Genomic DNA, 21,510 nt, shown 5'->3' with positions numbered 1-21,510 from the left:
GTAGGATACAACGGTAAATAAAATAGCTACAGCTCCTGAGCCATACTCATAGCTTACAATCTAGTAGGAAACACAGACAATTAAGCAAACGTAATAGATATACATGTGATAAGTGTTCTGCTGCGGGACATCCAAAAGGCTTGAAGACTTAACCAAGGGCTCAGGAAGTCCCACTATGCACAGTGATATTTCAGTTGAAATATCAAGGAATTAAAGAGGTAAAGGGAAGGAGCAGAAAGAGGAGTGTTCCAGGAAGAGAGAACCGTATGTGTGAAGACTTGTGGGCACTGGTGAGCTGGAGAGCTGGACAGGTCTGAGGGATGTCCAGGATCAGGAATGAGGAAGGGTAAGAAAGGAGGCTAGAGCAGGAGGCAGGGTCTAGCTCTGGAAGGCTTGGAAGCCACGTAAAAGCATTTGGACCATTTCCTGAAAGCACCAAAAGGCCACTGAAGCAGAGGAGTAATAGGATCAGACTTTCATTTTTGGAAAATCACTCTGGTGAAACGATCTGGCAGAGAGCAAGACTGAAAGCAAAGGAAAGCCGTTTGGAACCTCCTTAGAAAGCTCAGGCAGGAGATGAAGGTGGCTTAAATTAAGGAGCAGAGAGAAATGCATGTATTTAAGAGATATTTAAGGGAAAGAACTAACAGGACTTGGTGATGGACTGGACGTGGGGATGAGCAGCCGGACAAATCAACCTTTCTGTCTTGGGCCACAGGGTGGAAGGTGACGCTACTTACGACACATGAAACAGGGGAGGGGAAGTGCATTTGCTGGGTGGGAGAGGAAAGTCTAGTTTTAAAAAAGGCAGTTTAACTTTGAACATGTTCACTTTGCAGTGCCTGCTTCCCATATCTGCTCCTTCCTCTCTAATTCACTGCCACTACTCCAGGGCAGCCCATCGTCATCGTGCTCTGACTCCTAGAAAGGGTCCTCTTTGGTCTCCTGCCTCCGGACTTACAACTCGCCAGTCCACAATCTGTTTAGTTATTTTTCTGAAACAGAGATCTCATCAGGTCATTTCTGGCTTCATTTGAAAAGCTCTGATTATTCCTTCAAGGAAATGTTAAAAGCATGACCTAGGAAGGAATTTCTGTAAATATCCTGAGCAAAAAGAAACAGTTAAAACAATTTGCTCTTTCCAGTCATCATTTTCACCTAGAAAAGAAAATCTGCAGGATTACTTTTAACTGAATAAATACATAAATAGCATCTTATTTTTCCATTATAAAAACTACACATGTTCATTTTTCTTAATCGGAAATTTCGAAAACAAAACACTACCCAATGTGCAACTGCCAAAATAAATCTGTTACCATTTTCATTTTGTTCCTGTGCATATTTATCTTTACTTACTAGTCATTATTCTGTATATACAATTTGTATCCTTTAATTTAAAAAAGCACAAAATAAATAGTTTTTACATCATAATTGACTCTTACTGAGGAAAATATTTAGTGAGTGAACATTTAAAAAGGGAGAAGCAACCTGTAGAATGAGAGATTCTAAAAACTACAAATTGTCTCCTAAGGATGACGCTTACTGTTATCATTACCGTTCCATCCCATTGTGTTCTTTGCGACAACGTACTAGAAAGAAGGACCTTCACAGAGGTAGGAGTCAGACGGCCCTTGACAGGGTTAGGAGGAAGAAGGGCTATATTAAGCCCCGCAGACACGGGGACAGGAGGTAAACCTGCTTCCAGCTTCTGTGAGAGCAAGGATCAGAGACATGACTTCAAGAACTCTGAAAGATTCTGGGACTCTTTCAACGTTCTCAGGCTCATTATTTCAGTTACCCTGTTTCCTGAGAGAGATCAGAAGTAAAACCCTGTAAAGAAAAAGAGCTTGCCTTCCTGGTCTAGAAGATACAGGACTGGGAAAGTCTATCCATATCTTGTCAAGGGGGGCAAGGGGCAGAGTGGGAGAAAAGGGCTAAAGAGGAACCGAGAGCAGACAAGAGAAAATGGGTCTAGGGGTGGCATCTGGGCTAAGAGTAATTGTCCTGGGATGGAAATGTTGAAGGATCCCTCACAGCGGATGAACTTGCAAGCGTGCCATGCTGGCCCTCTGCAAGTCTCACCCAAACAGCAGCCAGCCGTCTCCAGAACCTCTGTGCTGCTGCTTCTTTGCTGAGGTTGTTTCTTTTGACTCATTTAGGCTGCCTTTCCCCATCTCTCTGCCATCTTCCACTCACTCCTTAGGGTTCTGATGAAATGTCCCAGCTTCTCTGAAGCTTTGCCTGACTCTCCCAATGCTTTCTCTCCTTCAGCTCGGAGCACCAGCATGGTTTCCTCTTCGCGTCCCTAAACCACTGTCTTTCACAGGCCTCACCACACTGTACCTTAGTAACATGTCAGGTGCCTCGGCAGAAAGACACACTGCTGGAGGCCGGGATCGGCCCTCTTCCATGTCCCTCTCACCGGCATGCACATGTCACCTGCAGGTAATAACTATTAAAATTTGAGGAAAGAAGGGACGAAAAGGAAAGGGCAGTCGTATGATTTGCTCTTGCTAAAGGAGGTAGAAACCTCTTTCAGGAACATCCTGCTCCCTTTGTGCCAACAAAGAGGAGGAAACTGACATTTATGAAGCCCGCTGCTATATGCGTACACGCCCTTTCAGTGCTTCACCACTCAAATCCTCATGCCAGCCATGTCAGTAGGAGGTAATGCTCCTGTTTTAGAGAAAAGCAAACTTAAGTTCTAAGCAATTAAGACCCTGCACACAATGCGATTTTGAAGGCAAATCCACTCTGACTTGAAAGATTGGGCTGTTTTCTGTTTCACTATATGGCAAAACAGATGTCAGGAGGTAGCCTCCCTGAATTGCTTTACATGAGAGTTTATAGCCTAATGTCGTGGAGTCAAAGATCAGTTACTCCAAGATTATAAAATAGCCTAAAACATGTGTCCAGGAACTCCCTGTATGGTATCCAAGGTTCAAGAGGGAGAAGGTGAGGAAGTCAGGCTGGAACTTTTCTTCTGCAGTAACTTTTTAAACGGACGTCAAGTGAGTGTTTGCCACAGCCGGTGTTCAGCTTTCCCTCATGCTCTCTGAAGCCTCTTACGTTTGGGCCTTCCTTCCAGTTCCCCCTAATTCTTCAATAACTTTCATAGCTCAGTTTGTATAATACTTAAAGATTTTTTTCATAGGGTCCTAATTTTCCTTTTAGAAAAGCTACTGTATGGATATCATCAACAAATACCAACTGCAGTCAAAAATAACAACAACGAGAAAACTAACATTACAACAAAATCAGGAGAAATAAATTGCTTTTTTATAACCATAAAATTTCCATCAAATGTTGAAACTTCTAATTCTTTGTCCAAAACGCCTGAAAATATACTCACTATACTAGCAGTTGGGAGACTCAGACAATAATCCCTCCTTAATCTGTCTCAGGTGCAGGTTTCTACCACCATCTTTATTCATCTGAATAAAGAGGGCCTAGACAAGCTGATCTCTAAACACTATCTTATTCTAATATTCTTTAATCCAATAACAAAATGAGAGGTCACTGCTGTATGACTCACTGGAAGTTTCTTACTTTCCAAATTCTCTCAGTGAACATGCATTAGTTATGTAATCAGAAAAAAATTAAAACTAAATCGTACGCAATCCCAAACATTTCCATAAATGGGTTCCCTATAACAGAGTCAAAAAACGGTACCCGGAAGTCAGACAAAACAACACGCTTTTCAATTGCACTACCAGTTTGCATGGCTTTAAACACACTTATAAAGTTCCCTGGCAAAGTCATAACCTCCTTTTCAAACACGAATAATAAAATCCACATCCCTGCAATTTCCCTTTGAAATAATGTGTTGCTATAAATGGCAAAGATACATTCTTTGGTAGTTTGGTCATTAGGTACAACCAAAGCAGCCATAACAAATACTGTGGGGGAAAAAAAATCAATGTGTCTACAAAAGTAATATACAAAATCAGAACAAAGGCAAGAAAGATATTCACTAAGAAACACTGGACAGATAAACTGAATGTTAGAGAGAGTGTGCAGCATGGCAAAGAATTTCCATATTGCAATTCAGGCAACTTCATAGCAAGAGGTTTGAGAAAGGATACAAAATAATGTAATATAAAATAAAGATGAGTGTCATTATATTTGATGAAACCAAATATTTCATAGCCTTGGGACTCCTAGGCCGCTGTAGCTACTAGAAACAGGGCACATTTAGTTATCAAATTCCCTGCTGCCACTACCAGCTGGGGACACAGGCGGGAAAATTTCTGGACAAACTGTTCAGCCCCTCTACAGATATTAGATAATTATTCTGGCATAGCAACATGGTATATTTCTGATCTGACACATTAGCAATCTGCCAGGGCTCAGTTCAAATGATTAATTAACAAAATTCACACATTCTTTAATTTTGGCAATAAAATATTCACAGCATCTCAATACTAAATAATTCAACAAACATTTACTAAGCCTATACCAGGAGAAAACTCAGTCCATTAATTATAAGCCTATAATTAATAGATGGTATGAGATACAAAGGATTATATAGAATTATGTAATAACACTGTGTATAGAGTCCTCCTTAGTTAGTATTAAATGTATGTTTACTGATTTTCACAGTGTATAAAAGATTTCAAAATTAAATGCTATGAAAATTCAGGAAAAAAAGCATCGGAATAAATTCAGAAAGAAATTTCTAGGGCTTCCCTGGTGGCGCAGTGGTTGAGAATCCGCCTGCCAATGCAGAGGACACGGGTTCAAGCCCTGGTCCGGGAAGATCCCACATGCCGCAGAGCAACTAAGCCTGTGCACCACAACTACTGAGACTGTGCTCTAGGGCCCGCGAGCCACAACTACTGAGCCTTCGTGCCACAACTACTGAAGCCCGCGCCTAGAGCCCGTGCTCTGCAACAAGAGAAGCCACCGCAATGAGAAGCCCGTGCACCGCAACAAAGAGTAGCTCCTGCTCACCGCAACTAGAGAAAAGCCCGCGGGCAGCAACGAAGACCCAATGCAGCCAAAAATAAAATAAATAAATTTATTAAAAAAAAAAAAGCAATTTCTAGCCTGGAAGAAATGAATATGGTTTAATTTCATTATGTAAATTAATCAAGAAGTTAAATTGGCTTAATGAAATTTACTTTAGAAAATACTTCCTCATTGGAAGTTCATTGATATTGGTATAATTCTGATAAAATGTTTATATTCATGAAAGTGGGTCAATACCTCTAAGGATAAAGAGAACAGGAGAATGTATCTTTCAACTTTAAAAGGGACTCAGGAGGTACATCAACTACATGCAATGATCATGCTTTGTTTGGATGCTGACTGAAACAAACCAACTGTAAAATGACACTTTGGAGATAATTGAGGAAACCTGAAAATAGGGTATCAGAGTATATTAAGGGGTTATTATTAATTTGTTAGCTGTAATAATGGGATTGTGATTATATTAGAGATAAAAACTGAGCTACTGTAAGAAAAATGCATTATGTAAAAGAATGATGTATTAAAAGATAACATATAGATAACATGTTCAATACAGATAAAACAAGATGAACAAAATGCTGATAATTGCTGAAACTAAGTTATGGGTACAAAGGAGTTCATTATATACCCTACTTTTTATAGAATATATGAAAAAATTTCATAATAGAAAATTTTAAAATGCCCTGTACTCTGTATGTAAAGCATAGTTCCTGGCTTATTATAATCACTCAATATAAGTGAGCTATTATACACTATTATTGTTGTTGTTGTATTACTAGTATAAGAGTTAGTGTGGTATGGTGAAAAAATGCAAGAGCTTTGGAGATCTGAGTCCTAACTCAATCATTAACTAGCTATGTGATCTTGAGCAAATATTTTAACCTTTTGAGTTTCAGTCTGCTTATTTGTAAAGTATGGAAAATAAAAATATTTATCTCAAAGCGTTGCTGTAGAACTAAATGAAATGATTTTTAAAAGTATATTGGAAGTTGTAAAACATAACAATTATTCCCATTTTTAATCCTTGCTCGTAAGAAATTTGTAATTCAATTACAGATGAAATTAAAAAAATCACAACAGCCTTAAAAGAAAGATGAATTAGATAGTGATAAAATACTATAAATGTTCAGAGGAAAACAAGCTTATTTCTATTTGGGGGTGTCTAGGACAGGTTTCATAGAGGAAAAAAATCCGAGCTCTTGAAAACTGTAGGATTTTCATAGGCAAAGATGAGGGGAAGAAGCACCGTATGAAACAAACAATATGAAAAATGGCTGGGAGAACAAAAGGGCATAGTGTACTTAGGGAGGGTAAGAAACTGTGATCTGGAAGAACTAGAACTATACAAGAAGTTTGGAGCCAGGTCATAGGTTGCTTTGAGTGTTTCCCTATGGAAGAGATTTTATCTGATAGGCAAGGGGAAGCCACTTTCAACTTTTAGCAGGAAAATATTCATAAAATTTAGAGTTGCTTTCTAAGATTTATCTCACTGTTGATAGGTCAGAAAGTGCCATGGAATTGGGAAGAGTACCTGAAGAATCAGTACTCTAGAAACATAAAGCACATGAAAGTCAGACAGAGAAGGCCTCCCCTATGAAAATCAGCCAGAGCTGACCTTTTATTTTTTAAGGAAGACAAAATATATACGAATTTTGGTAAAGGTAAAAAATATAGACTGTGGAATACAAGGAGAGCTTAAGTATAAAAATTTCACCAGAGTGCTATTATCTGGTAAAATGATACAAAGGACTCGCTTAAAATGGAAAAAAAAAAAGGCTGACAAATCTGGCAAATTAGTGGACTATATTCATGTAGAAGTAATTGTGAATTATTAGTTGTGCCTCATTAAATATAAATTAAATTTTGATGACTTGCTTTGCAATTTGTCTAACATCAGAAATCAGGAAACATTATATGCAGATGGTTAAATTTTCATTTCTTAAAACAAATACTATATATTTTAAAAATAATTCTTATGTAAGGGGGGTACCTGAGCATTTTAGAACACCACATTACTAAAATATTTCTTCAAGTATCTGATAAAATGCAACTGCCTCTCAAAACTTAAGTATTCTTATTCAGAAACAGAAGTTTATTCTTAAGGAGTTTTTAAACAACAAAAACATTATGCACCTATAAGCTGAATCTATAACCCAAAATATTCACAACAAATACTTTGTATATCAAATAGAATATAGCTCTGCAAATCAAAGGAAAATAAGATATGGGGAGGAAGAAAGCTTATTCTTGAGTAGAGTTGTGACAGAAAAAGCATTACTGGCTTGAAAGTAAATAGCCATTTCTCTTTTTTCCCTGTCAGTAAAGCTGAAATAAATAGAAAGTCATGCTATGATTTTTTTTAAAAGCCAGCATGAAACTCCTAATTGCATGAAAGGTACATGTAATGTTATAATTACAGTAAGTAGAAAATAATGCACGTAGCAGCATACTAAAGTGGTTCTACAATATGAAGCATTGTATACTAAGGGAGCATCAAACGCGTAATTTCAGGGCACCCTATCCCTTTTGGCTGACAGGCAGCAATTCTGCTTCATTTACTGGAGGGTCAATGTGCTGTGCCATAAAATCCCACAAAGAAAACTGAAAAGATTAAAAAAAATCAGTTTTATTTCATCAAAAGAAGATGTGGCCTACTTTATTTTGCTATGGTAAGTGATTTTATAGACTTGTTTTTAGCTTCCCAACTGTTATGAAACCTTGTCTAACGTCGTAGATTCTTAGAAAAGATAGTATTACATGGAAAGAAAAGATGGGATTTGGCTCAATAAAGATGATAAACCTTGAGATACCTCAAAATCAACACTTATTCCCTTTAATTTCCTCATTATAAAAGTTGCTACTGGTAACAGCAATCTTTCAAAACATCTCTAAATTAAAAACTTCGACTATTGAAAAGTTTCTTTCATGAACTTCAGCCAGTTTTTAGTTTGCAAACAGAAGGCTGGGTAAACTGTATCAATCTATAGACAGTTTGTATTAACAGCATTCATTACACTTTATTGTATAATTGTAACAACCCACTGCTGGCTTCTCTGCCAATATTTAATCCCCAAAGCTTCAATTCTATCTGACTTGTTTTTTTGTTTTTGGGGTTTTTTTTGAGTAGTCATCGTGTAATGTTTTAGAAAGAGAAAGATTAGAAAAGGAGCCTGATCAATTGCTACAAATGGTTTACTTAGTTTCAAACTAAATCATGTAATTGAAATAGGTGTTTTCCCAGATGGTTGTCACTTTTCATTTGAGTGAAAACACCAGTGACACTACCCCGTAACAGCTGAGCATCAGTAGACCTTAACTTACCAGCTGTAGCTTCACTTCCTGGTCTTTTTCTTTTTTCATTGTTTTGGTTCACAAGACGGATAAAGGGTGAAGATGAAAAGGTGTGTAAGATATTAAGGTACTGAAATACCACTGATAAAGTAGGGTGTTTTCAAAGGTATCGACGAAGGACCTGAGGTACTATGACTGCAAAAGTACACACTCCTGAAAAAGATATCTCCTAGATGATCAGGACTCTGAGGAAAGCACGGGGAAAGAGAACACATAACTGCATACCAGTCCTTAGAAAAACACATCTCTGTGGGGTACTTGCTCTGCATTTGCTAGCAAATACTACAGGTGGCTCCTTCTCCCTCATGCACACCAAATGGAAGCAATCAAGGGTCTAACCGTAATGACCCTTATGCTAAGTGAAATAAGCCAGATAGAGAAAGACAAATACTGCATGGTATCATTTATATGTGGAATCTTAAAAAGAAAAAAAAAAGGTTGAACTCATAGAGACAAAGTAGAAAAGTGATTGCCAGGGTCTGAGCAGTGGAGGAAATAGGGAGAGGTTAGTAAAGGGTACTAACTTTCACTTATAAGGTGAGTATGGTCTGAGGATATATTAGTTTTATATATATATATATATATTATATAATATATAATATATATATATTAGTAATATATATTATAACATAATATATATTATATATTAGTATAACATGGCGCCTACAGTTGATAACACTGTATTGTATAATTGAAATTTGCTAAGACAGTAAAACGTAAATGTTCTCACACAAAAAAGGTAAATATGTGAGGTGATGGATATATTAATTAACTCGATGGGGGGAATCCTTTCAGAATGTATGGTTATATCAAATCATCATGTTGTACACTTTAAATACAATTTTTTTTGTCAATTCTACCTCAATAAAGCTGGGAAAAAATAAAAGTCTAACCACAGAATCTTGTTCATATCTTAAAACAGATGTTAGTTTTTGAAAACAAGTTTGAAAGGAACTGAAGTTGGCTAAAGCACTCAAAAAGTTCTATTTAGATTTTAACCAGCCACCTTAAATCCAATTTTCACTCGCTGACTTGGTAAATTAAGTATGTGCAAAGTTATATCTCATTTAATTAGCTAAATACTAATTAGCACTTAATTATTATTAGAAAAATTAAATAATTAGTGTTTCATTATTCTGTCCTAGTGATAATGCTGCCAGTCTCTGATCAGATCCCATCAGTAATACAATCATACCCAGTTGTTTGGGCCACTTAAGTATTTTCTCTTACTCCCTAGATTCTGTCTTATTCACTGTTTCCTTCACCAAACAGTTGCAAATTTAATGAATAAGAAATTTAGTCAATTTGTCTTAGAATCTCCTGAAAATAAACCAAGTAAGCCTAAATTTTAAATTCATATTACTTCTAAATCATCTTGGCTACTCATTAGAAATTTATTCTAGACAGTCCTCTAAAATATATTTGTTGAATGTCTATTGTACGCAAGGCATCAGGGAGGTTGCAAAAATAACTAAGACTTATCAAGGGGCTCTCTCTTTTCAGTAGAGAGGTGGCAGGTGGACGCGTAAGTCTGACAGAAGGCAAAAGAAATCTATAAATGACGTGCTGTAACAGTTCAGAGAATGAGGCCAAACCTTCAGGCTGAAGTGTTCAGGAAGACTTTATTAAAGAAGCATATTATGGAATATTATAACCAGAGGGACCTTAGAAAACACCCATTCCAATCCTATCATTTTATAGATAAGAAACAGAAAGAAAAGAAAAAAGACAAAGCCCTTTAAGGAGGAATAGCAATCTATCCAATAACACATACAGAGTTGAAAAATATGCACAGGAAGATAGATCTCTGGGTTCCCAGCTTTCTGCTTTTCCATGACACCACACTGCCCTCTGAGATTGGAAGGATTTCAATAGGCAAAGATGGGAGAAAGAAGAGAGCACGCTGGTGACAATCAAAGGCTAAAATATAACACTGATAAGAAGGTATCTGGAAAACAGAGTGTTTATCTGAGGACATGAATTTCAGGGGAGAAATGAGACACAAGGCTGCAAGTGGAGTGGGATGAGACAATGGAAGACATCAAATGATAGCCTAAAAGACTTAGACTTTTTCACTAGATAATTTCATGGACACAGGTAGCAGAATTTACTTATAAAATCTAAGACCATCAGTGTCTTAGAGGTTTATAATGAAAGGATAAAAAAACTTTCTGCCATGAAAAAAGCCAGCTAAGTGTAGCAAATTTATAATGAATACAATCTCCATTTTTCAATTTTTCTTTTTCTCCAAAGTGGAGGGTGACAGACTAGGAGTAAAAGTAGGCAAGACACTGATCTGCTGACGACAGGTAGGGTTGGTGACAGCATTGATTGACAGACGACGTTCGTGTGAAATCCCTGCCTCCTGCCTTGCTCCTCCTGAGCACCTTTTGCAGGCTCTACCCAGAGGTTCCTTAGGCAACTCTACGCAAGCCTGAAAGCCAGTGGGACCTCCCACCCTCACCGGATGCTGGGGTCCACCCATGTATGTGTAGAGAGGGAGCTGCTCTTCGCTCCACCCAATGCCTAGCCCTTTGCCCTAGTGTCTTGTTCTCTTCTTTGGGACTCGAAATAGACTAGAGGTAGCATACTGGATTTCACATCGACATTTGTATAGCACTCTAGAGTACTTTCAAAGCGCTTTCATAGCCTCTTTTTAATTTATCATAAAGAGGAAGCAATCCTCTGCTCCACCTCAGCCCTCGTCCTGTATAGCTCTCCCCAGCCCCCAGGGGTTAGAATGTTCTCCCTGTCTCTCTGGTTACTGGCTAGGCTCTAACTTTAACCTTTCAACCTAGACAACTCTTGTGAAACCCTGACTCTATTATCTAACTCAAATGTAAACCCTGCCTTTACCAGGAAACTCCGTCTGTATCCCACCCACTAAACCCCAAGGACATCAGTATCATCTAGGATATTTCAAAGCTGCTTGAACATCATAACTTGACCCCTAGGGACCTTCCTTTTGAAAGCCTGTTCCTCAGCAAAAATTATTCCTCAAGCCCCAGCTCTGTGTATTCTTGGTCTACTTTCTTTGCCTACTCTCTTGGTCTACTCTCTGGTCTGCAGCTGTTGAGATGCCAGCAGACTGTGTCTAAGGCAATTCAAATAACAACAGAAGACCTGAAAAAGATACACTGAGTATAGCAGGGTTTAACGACTTATAAAAAGTTTGTGAGGTACTCTGGGCTATGAAGCCATCATTTTGCAAAGTGAGATGAGAGTCATCAGTTTTCAGAGTCAGATGAGAACTTGACCTCCTGGGCTTCAATATCAAGTACTGAAGACTGTTAACTGATCTTCAGCCTCCCACTCTGGTAACATAGACTCATCAGGACTTTTTAAATAGTGAAAAAAGACCATGAATACTTTATTGCTCACCCTTTAATTCTTGTTCAGAAAAAAATAAAACAAGAGTATTAAAGTCCTTTTTAACAACAGAGTGATCCACAGATTTAATTCTAACTGAGCACCTATCATGAGCCAGGAACCGTGTGAAGTGCTTTCCATGCATTATTTCATGTGACCCATACATTAGCCCAATAGCGTGCACATGATTTTCATTCCTAGGTTAGATATCAGGAGACTGAGCCTTAGTAAGATTAACAATTTGCCCAAAGTCACAGCCATCTGTGAAAGAGTTGCAATTGGACCTCTAGCCAGCTAACATCCAAGCCTATGAACTCAACCAGTAAACCACCCAATTGGCCCTTTTTTATTTTTAAAAAAAAAATTTTTTTTTCTAAGTTTGAGGGACTAAATAAAGAATATGTATTGTTTTTATAAGTTAAAAAACAAAAAGACCGAACTTCTTCTGAAAGCTTGTTATCCTTAATTTCAAACTAATTTAAAAAACCAAAGGTGCTGTTCATTATGAGTCTGTTAATTTCATTGAGGAAAATTATCAGAAGCCTCTAGATATAAAATGTCCATCCATTCCCTCCATAAACACATTCAATATCTACTATGTAGCAGCAAGCACTGTGCCAGGACCTGAGGACACAGAGATGAGCAAGAGAACCATGGTCCCTGCCCTTGAGGGGCATATAGACAAGTTGGGAAGATAGTCATTCTACATGTAAATACAGTAACATATGATGAGTGTGATGATGGGGAGATGGAAGGAAGTTATGTAGAAGCAGGGGAAACCTAAAAGCTAGGCACAAGGGAACATGTCCCGGAGTTAGAGAAAAGGGGTGTGGGAAGGGGACTGGGAGTGCTCCAGGCAGAGAGAACAGCATGCACCAAGGACCAGAGGGGAGAGAAGAACTGAAAGAAGCTCAGAGTGGCTCAAGCTAACACCAAATGCAAGCAAGGAGGGAGCCAAGCCTTAGGACTGGAAAGGGGGGCACGGGCTGTCTCCTGCAGGACACCGTAAGCCATACTGAAGACTACACCTAAGGGTGATGGGGAGCAAATTTAAGCAAAAAAAGAGAGACTTAGATTTTATTTTCACAAGTATCAATCTGGCTGCAGAGTGGAGAGTAGATCACAGTGGAAGTAAGGTTGGGGTGAAGCTATATTAGGAAACCACGGCTGTAATCCAGGTGACAGGTGATGGCAAGCTGGGCTAGGGTGACAGACATGGGAAAGAAGAGCAGATATGTATAAGGTAAGCCTACAGTTTAGAAGGTAGAAGACCCTTGTTGTTTAATTCAACTAGTCATTTAGTTGGGAAAAAAATCATTTCTAAAAACGTACTCCAACAAGGAAAAGAAACTTACTGCTTTTAAACTGCTACTATCATTTATTCATTAGTACCTGAGTTCCAGCCATAACTCACCTGGTTCCCAACCAATAATAGGTGTTCTCCAAGAAGAAAGTCTCTGAGCATATCTTCCATCACTATCATGTGCTAGAGGAAAAACGACTAGAAGTTAATTGTGTTTTGCATAATCAAGGTGAAATAAGAAAGTTTATTATAAAGATATCTTCATGGAAAGTAAAACATCTATTATAATAGACAATACCCAATCTGATTATTTAAAAAAATTAAAAGTAATGCTGTGGTTATAAATAAGTTATATAACCAACTTGGTCACTGATATTGAAAACCTGAAATGGTCCCCCTTAGCAAGACTCAACCACTGACCAATACGTATTTCAAAGAGTTTTTATGATTCAACTCAAATATTTTTCAGCTATTGTACGATGCAGTGTTGGCTTATAATTTAATATAATATTTAAATTAACACTTACTAATGCAAATATACAAAGGCTTTCTAAAATAATTGGAGATTTCCATGGAACATTTTACACTGACTTCTTCTTACCCATTACCTTCAAAGTATATGTAGCTTTAGAATTAAAAATATATTATTCACTTTCATATTTTTAAATTCAAATCATGACCCAATATAATCAAAGAACAAGATTAAAGCTGTTCACAATAGGCACAGAGGAAATTACATTGCTCTTTTGTATCTTGAAAAATAGGACAATCATAAGTAGGTCACAAAGGCTCATCTGGGAGCTGAAGGGAGAACTATATCCCAGAACAGTTAATGTCCCTATTACTTTCTCTTGGTTTTCTGTATCAAAACAATCATGGTCTCATAAGTACTTACTGTAGTTCTCTATTTGTAAAAAAGGCAAATTGACCTTTTCTATCTCATATATGCTGCAGATACTTTTCTAGTTTGCCCTCACTTTTCCTTTTTTAACTTGGTTTATGAATTTTTTCACATCTAGAATATTTTCCTTTTTCCTGCCACATTAAGCAATCCTTCCCTTCAGAGTTTTTTTTTTAGAAAAACTGAGAAAGTTTTCTCCCTCCTTCAAGAACAGATGAGTATTCCTTAATGTTTATCTTGGTAATTTTAATTTTTTAAAACTGCTTGCAGATAAACCATGGAACTGGAGTTTTAACAAGGTCTGAAGTAGGGTGAGCTATTTTGTTCATTCTGGAATACTTTTTAGAATAAAAGATGTTATTAATATGCTGGAACTACAAATGTAAACAGGGACTATCATAAGCAAATGAGGGAGGGTACACGGTTATCCTAGTTAAAGGGGAGCCCTGGAACATTCTTTTTTTTAAAATATAAATTTATTTATTTGTTTGTTTGTTTATTTATTTATTTATTTATTTTTGGCTGCGTTGGGTCTTCGTTGCTGCGTGCGGGCTTTCTCTAGTTGCGGCAAGCGGGGCCTACTCTTCGTTGCCGTGCACGGGCTTCTCATTGCGGTGGCTTCTCTTGCCGTGGAGCACGGGCTCCAGGTGTACAGGCCTCTGCAGCTGTGATGCACAGGCTTAGTTGCTCCACGACACGTGGGATCTTCCCGGACCAGGGATCAAACCCGTGTCCCCTGCATTGGCAGGCAGATTCTTAACCATTGCACCACCAGGGAAGGCCCTAGAACATTCTTTTAATCTGGGTTCTAGTGATAACGTGGTCTGTAGACCTCTTCAGATGAAAAAGATGAAAAATCAGTGCCAGTTTCCAGACAACATTAAGTTCTTCCAGAAATACCTGGGCTAATATGCATAAAGAACAGATAGGAAAGTTGGAATAAGCACCTAGAGAGCAGGTAAAAAGCAATGTAAACACTGAAAAATAATCTAAACTATACTTGTAGTCTTCTTAACTTTTTCTCATGTCCTTATACTTCATGCCCTCATTGCACCTAACTAAATTATTCAAGTCAACAAACATTAGCTAAGGCTAAGGTCACGGCCTATATAATTCTTTCCTTAACCTCTTGTCCCACTTGGTACCATAGACAATTTCTTAAAAGTCTTCTCTCCCAGTTGTCTCTCTCTCCTGATTCCCTCTTACCTCTCTAACAATTTCTCTCTATGGTCTTTTGTATCTTCTTTAGTTGGCAGTTCCTTAAATATTGATTTTCTTCCTTCTTTTGTTCTCTTTCACTACCTTGTTACATGCTTTCCTGGGGGGGGTCACAGTATAGGGCAGAGCAGGTTCTGCCTACTTGTACATGGGCACCCACTGGGCGAGGGAGGGCTACGTGCAGAGTTGGGGACCCACACATCAGCACTCAATGAGTTACTTCTGACCCTGCTCTCCCTAAATCCTCTCATCCATTCCATGGCTTCAACCACCAACTTTACACTGATCTTCAACAGCAAGACTTTTCTTCTTGACTCCAGCCCCATATTCTCCTCAGCTTCATTCTTTATCCTGTACTTCTTATCCCAATTAATAGCATCATCTTCTACAACCTGAACCCATCATCATCATGTTCTTGTCCATCTCAGTTGGCCCTTATCAAAAGCCAATTAAACACCAAGTCCAAGCTATTCAGCCACCTAAAAGTCCACTGTATCTATCCATTCTATTCCATCCCCACAGCTTTCATCTAGGTTTTTATCATGTCTGGCCTAGATTTTTATCAGCCAATGTGGCGTCTCTGACCTCAGTCTCTCCTTGAGTCAATGTGTTCTCCACAGTACTGACAGTCACTTCTCTGTTCACAATCATGTCACTTCCCCCCCCCCCCCAAATTCCTTAAATGACTCCTAATACCTTCGGAACAAGGGTCACTCCTTATTTTTTTGATGCAGTCTCAGTCTCATCCCCCATCACTCTCCTACTGTGTGTTCCAATCACGGGCGCAATGTAGAATCTTTTTCTCTTCACTCTTCTGCTTACTTTTCCAGCAGACTATGTGCTCCGTGAGGAAGCCTCTCTGACTTTCATCCAACACAAAGTTCCATTGACTCTACCTACCTCCTACATAGCCCTGCAATGTGTCTCCTCCACTCCGTCCCCACTATCACTGCCTTCATTCAGATCCTTCATAAGGTTCACCTGGACTATCAAAACAGCCTCCTAACTAGTCCCTCTCTGCCTTTGTTCCAACTCATAGACAACATTAAAGAATGAATGCAAAGTTAACAAAAGTAGAAATGTGCTTCAAAGTTTTCAACGGCTTCCTCACTTCTGAATAGCTTCCAAATTCCTTAATTAGCAAGGCCCAGATAATCTGACCTTTTAACTCATCAGCCTCATCTCTTGTCACTCTTCCATTTGAATCTCAGCTCTGGCCATGACAATTAATTAGATGTAGCTCCCTGAATAAGCTACACTCTCACATAGCCACATCTCTGCAAATGCTAGTGTCTCTGCCTGAGACTCTCTCTCAACTTTGCCTAGTGAACTCATTTTCCAGGATCATTCCAATCTGGGACCATCACCTCAATGCTACCACAGTAACCTGTGTGTACTTCCATCATGCTCTATAGTAACCACGTGTACTTGCTTGCTTTTTCCCCTTGACAGAATCTGGCAACTTGAGCCCTGGAACTGTGTGTGTGTGTTTATTTTAATTGCTGTATTAAGAAAGGCTTGACACATGGTAGATATTTTTAAAAAGTTTTTCAAATCTAAAGCTCATTAGGCTTAAGAGGCTATTAATCTCTCTTTCTTCCAATTTCTCCTCCTTACTACTGCAAGTGTAAGGTGGCTTAACTGAGTTCTGGGGTTTTTTTCCCCTTCTCTTTTTTATCTCTATGCTGTTTGCTACATACATTGTTTTAAATAAAAGTTATTACATTTTGGAACATCTTAAGCCTTTTTGTAGAGCTTTTAAGCTTTTTATGTAGTGCTATGATGTTTTATTACCACCTTCAAGCTTATTTCTTTTAGATGTTAGATGAAAATTCCTTGATGAGCCCACAAGGTATTAAAGATGCAGTACTGCATTCTATTTGGGCTGGACTTGGCTTCTCTGAGGACAGTGCTACCAGTAATTCTCTGTCCTGTGTGAAATGTTTAGGTGAAGTCACATCTGGATCTCTGAGGGTTGGAGCTGTTAGTGCACCGATCTATAATTCCTTCATGACAGATATAATAAAATAATACTCCTAATTATGAACATGCAAAATCTTTTTCCTTCTTTCATGAATTCACTCAACACATATTTATTCAACAGTCACTATGTGCCAGGCACTGTGCTATTTGCTAGAGACACAAAATTAAAATTAAGACAGCAACAGCAAGGCTTTATCTTAGTAGTGTGGAAAACATGTTTTAAAAATCAATTACAACACGGTGTGGCAAGGGGACCACAGGGTATAGAACAAGATGGTAGAGAAGCACCTAAATACTCAAGAGGCACTGAAGACTACTCTTTCAAAGGTGAAGTGCAACATAAAATGCAATAATAATACGCAATAATAATATATGCAACAAAAGCAAATTTAATCAAGCCACCATTCCTAGAATTGGTACAGCTAGAATTTTTCATTAATGGTTAATTCATAATGCTTTATGAAGAGAAGGTACGTTTGGAGACAGGCTGCAGAAAATCCCTCAGGGCCACTGTGTAAAGTTCACAGCAGCCCTGCGGTCCTCAACGTCTATGTCACAAACACCATGGCAACAGACACTGTGTTCAAGGGTACAATGGCCCTCCCTGCTACTGAATTTCCTACATTTTTATATGCTGGGAAGTCTTTTCAACCTTTGTTGCCATGGAGTTTTTCAAACTGTCACTTATGACAAAGTTTCCTGATTCTTATTTATTTATTTATGGCTGCGTTGGGTCTTCGTTGCTGTGTGCGGGGGCTACTCTGAGTTGTGGTGCGCAGGCTTCTCATCGCGGTGGCTTCTCTTGTTGTGAAGCACGGACTCTAGGTGTGCGAGCTTCAGTAGTTGTGGTTTGCGGGTTCTAGAGTGCAGGCTCAGTAGTGGTGGCGCACGGGCTTAGTTGCTCCGCAGCATGTGGGATCTTCCCGGACCAGAGATTGAACCCGTATCCCCTGCATTGGCAGGCGGATTCTTAACCACTGTGCCACCAGAGAAATCTCCCTGATTCTTTTTTCTTTATGCCTTTCTACTACATGAACAGAGTGTGATACCATAAATGCTTGAAAATATTACATTTTCCTTGCCATCATGTTTTTGTCTTTGACAGGCAAGATTCTTTATTTCTTTGTGTCTTATAAGTAACCTTATTTTCTGTTCATTTGTCCACTGCTTGTATAAGAGCATTAATGCTCTGGAAGAAAAATAAAACCAGTATTAGTTAATGGCCCATAGAATGAAGAATAAAAAGCAAATTCAGGTTATGCCTTTTGCTATGTCATAGATAATTATAATCTGGACATATTTCAAAAACATTTAATCAAGACTTTTACTGAGAAAGAAGAATTTGCTGAGATACCTTTTATTGTAAACGTAATGTAGAGATATACATTATGTTACCCATCGAACAACAAATAGGATTGGGAAATAGCAGATAAAAAAATTCTTTATTTTAATTCTCTAATTCCTTAATATAGTGAAAATGGTAAGTAGAAGTTCTTCAGACATAATTTGTAAATGTAGGATTATTATTTACATGCAGAATAGTGACCAAATATTAGAGAAAATTTTAAGTATGGTTTTTATTATAAAATAAATACATAAGCACTTCACAGAAAATCTGGAAAAGAAAAAATCTTTTTATATTATGGGTAATTTTCTCTGGAAAAAATTCTTATTAAAGTGAACATCTATAATAAAGCTTTCTGGATACACACTTATTTCTGTGTCTTAGTGGAAGCTCATAATTATTGGTTAGTTTACAAGTGGAATATTATCTATCCTCCTCTCTTAAAAAAAGATAAGAAGAAGTAAAGACTAGAAAAATACTAGGAATTTTTGGGAAAAGGAAAGAAACGTGAGGAAAAGAATGCATAGGACACATCCCTTTTTGAACTACTTGAAATGATTTAACTAACAGGAATGCAAAAGAGAAGATGAATTTAGTGCCTTTTGTTTTTAATTTAATAATATATTCATTTTATTTATTAAAATATAGTTACGTCTGCATATAAAATTTATTACTCTAATCATTGCAGCAACTCTTCCAATTCTCAAGTAACTCTGGGAAGAGTTTATAATTTTACAACGCCTTAATAAAAGATGTTTTGACACCTCATTCTGCATCATCTGAATTGAACTGAGCAAATTACAAACATAAACATCAGTTTCACTTGAATTGGGGTTAATTACCACAATGTAAGAGGGATATATCCACAAATGCACACGAATGCAAAGTCCTGATCTTACCTGGATGTTGTCATAGAACAGAACATCAGGCACTTTCATTTTCTCATGGGCATTATAGATCGGTGCACTAACAGCTCCAATCCTCAGAGATCCAGATGTGACTTCACCTAAACATTTCACACAGGACAGAGAATTACTGGTAGCACTGTCCTCACAGAAGCCAAGTCCAGCCCAAATAGAATGCAGTACTGCATCTTTAATACCTTGTGGGCTCATCAAGGAATTTTCATCTAACATCTAAAAGAAATAAGCTTGAAGGTGGTAATAAAACATCATAGCACTACATAAAAAGCTTAAAAGCTCTACAAAAAGGCTTAAGATGTTCCAAAATGTAATAACTTTTATTTAAAACAACGTATGTAGCAAACAGCATAGAGATAAAAAAGAGAAGGGGAAAAAAAACCCAGAACTCAGTCAAGCCACCTTTATGAGCTTGTTTGGTCAGAAACTCTAAAATACATACATTTGAAAGCTCTGAAGTACCTTGAATATAATTTTTTTAGGACCCACCCATTGAAAAACCCCATAGGAGAGTCCCCTAGAGCTCTAGCTAAAAATATAGATGAACCAACTGACCCCAGACGTCTCAAATTACTATTTTCAGGAATGGTCCAGGAGATCTGTACTTCCAAATATGCACCACAGGTGCTACAGTTATTCTGTGATAATAATTATTGTATTGTCCCCTATTTGCTTTAAATAGTTGGTCTAGGATAGAATATGAGCTCCTTGAAGCCAGGAAACTAAGTGATAAATTTATGTCAGGGTACATATCTCACATGTATTCCCTACAGTAAGGAGATACACATGCTCACTACCTGACATATTCCAAGGTCAATAATAATAACGTAATAGTAGTAGTTGTTGCAGTAGTACTGACCATAATAGAAGCTATCATTTACTGAGGACCTTCCATGTGCCAGACCTCAGCTTCAGCTCATTGTTTTCTCATATAATTTCATGGAAATCTCTTAACAATGAGACAAGAATTATGAGGAAGCTAAGAAGAACATAAATTAAATAATTTGCTTAAAATCACCCAGCTAGTATGGGTAGAGCTAAAAACAGAATTTAGTATAGTTCGATATTCTTTCTGCAATGTGGACTCTAAATAATATTCCATCCTGCGGAAATACCCGAGCAAGCAGACAGACAATTACAATGCCTTAAGCAACTGACCCATATTTTTTTCCTCCTATTTCAAATAAGAAAATTGCTGTTTTTGTGCTAAAACATTTTGAAAGACAAGGAGAGAACGCAACATTTGCATCTATGGAGTACCGTGAACAATTTTGAGCTAAAAATAATTAAACTGTCACCCTGTTTAATCACTGCTGAGTGCTACACATTTGCCAAAGCACAGTAGACCTCTCCCTCCAATATTTCTTTGCCATTTTCCTTCTATTCACGAGTTCTATAGGGAAGGAAAACATGAACTGCTGTGCTGAGAATTTACTATTTATTGACTACTTTCAGGTCTCTGAAATAGACCCAATATAAAACTGTAAAGGGAAAGACCAGGATTGCATCAGTGAATTTACCACATCCTTGTATGTTGAGATGACACACATGATTTCAGGTTCAAACAGCATTTGATACCATCTACAGTTTAGTTTAATGGAGGATATCTATTCAGTACATTTAGGGCTTTAGGATGATTTAATTCACTCAACTAATGTTTATTGCTAAAATTTCAGGCTAGAAAAGGGAAATGAACTCAGAGAATGGTGATGCTAGTACTTCCCTGGGACAAAGCTGGCTAGCTATCTTCTAAGAAATCTCATAGGATGGCATTATTTTGGTAAATTTGTCAAGGCCTTCAGTCTGGTAGGCTCAAAACTTGATTTTATCATTATGACTGAGGGCAAACCTAACTCTTGGGAGAACATTAAAGACATATATTTTGATCTATACATAAATTCTGATATATAAAACTAGAACTGCAATATTACATTGCAATGAAAGCTGCAAATGTCATATAGACTATATGATACACTGGTTGCCATATCAGCATTTTATATGGAGGGAGCCTTGCGTGGAAAGCCAAATCCTCATCAGAAGGTTTTTCGGTGAACCTTATCCTCTGAACAAGGAGAATGAATTACATGAATTCTCTACAACAGAGATGATATTAAAAATGAATGGGACCAGATGAGTCAAAAGTTGCTTA

The 21,510-nt window shown here is 37.8% G+C and overlaps 1 protein-coding gene across 4 annotated transcripts in view; it reads right to left on the bottom strand.

The window, feature by feature from the left end:
- Positions 1–21,510, bottom strand: part of VWA8 (von Willebrand factor A domain containing 8) — a 372,416-nt gene that overhangs the window by 194,075 nt on the left and 156,831 nt on the right. For all 4 annotated transcript variants that reach the window (XM_068526337.1, XM_068526340.1, XM_068526339.1 and 1 more), the window contains exons 19-20: positions 19,341–19,447; positions 13,106–13,177 (exon numbers count right to left, since the gene is read on the bottom strand). In XM_068526337.1, coding sequence (XP_068382438.1) covers positions 13,106–13,177; positions 19,341–19,447 — 179 coding nt within the window. The remainder of the gene's footprint in view (positions 1–13,105; positions 13,178–19,340; positions 19,448–21,510) is intronic.

This window comes from Eschrichtius robustus, chromosome 18 (assembly GCF_028021215.1).
Source record: "Eschrichtius robustus isolate mEscRob2 chromosome 18, mEscRob2.pri, whole genome shotgun sequence".
NCBI classification, from domain to species: Eukaryota; Metazoa; Chordata; class Mammalia; order Artiodactyla; family Eschrichtiidae; genus Eschrichtius; species Eschrichtius robustus.
The sequence above is the reverse complement of the archived record's forward strand: the minus strand, read 5'-3'. Positions and strand labels throughout refer to the sequence as shown.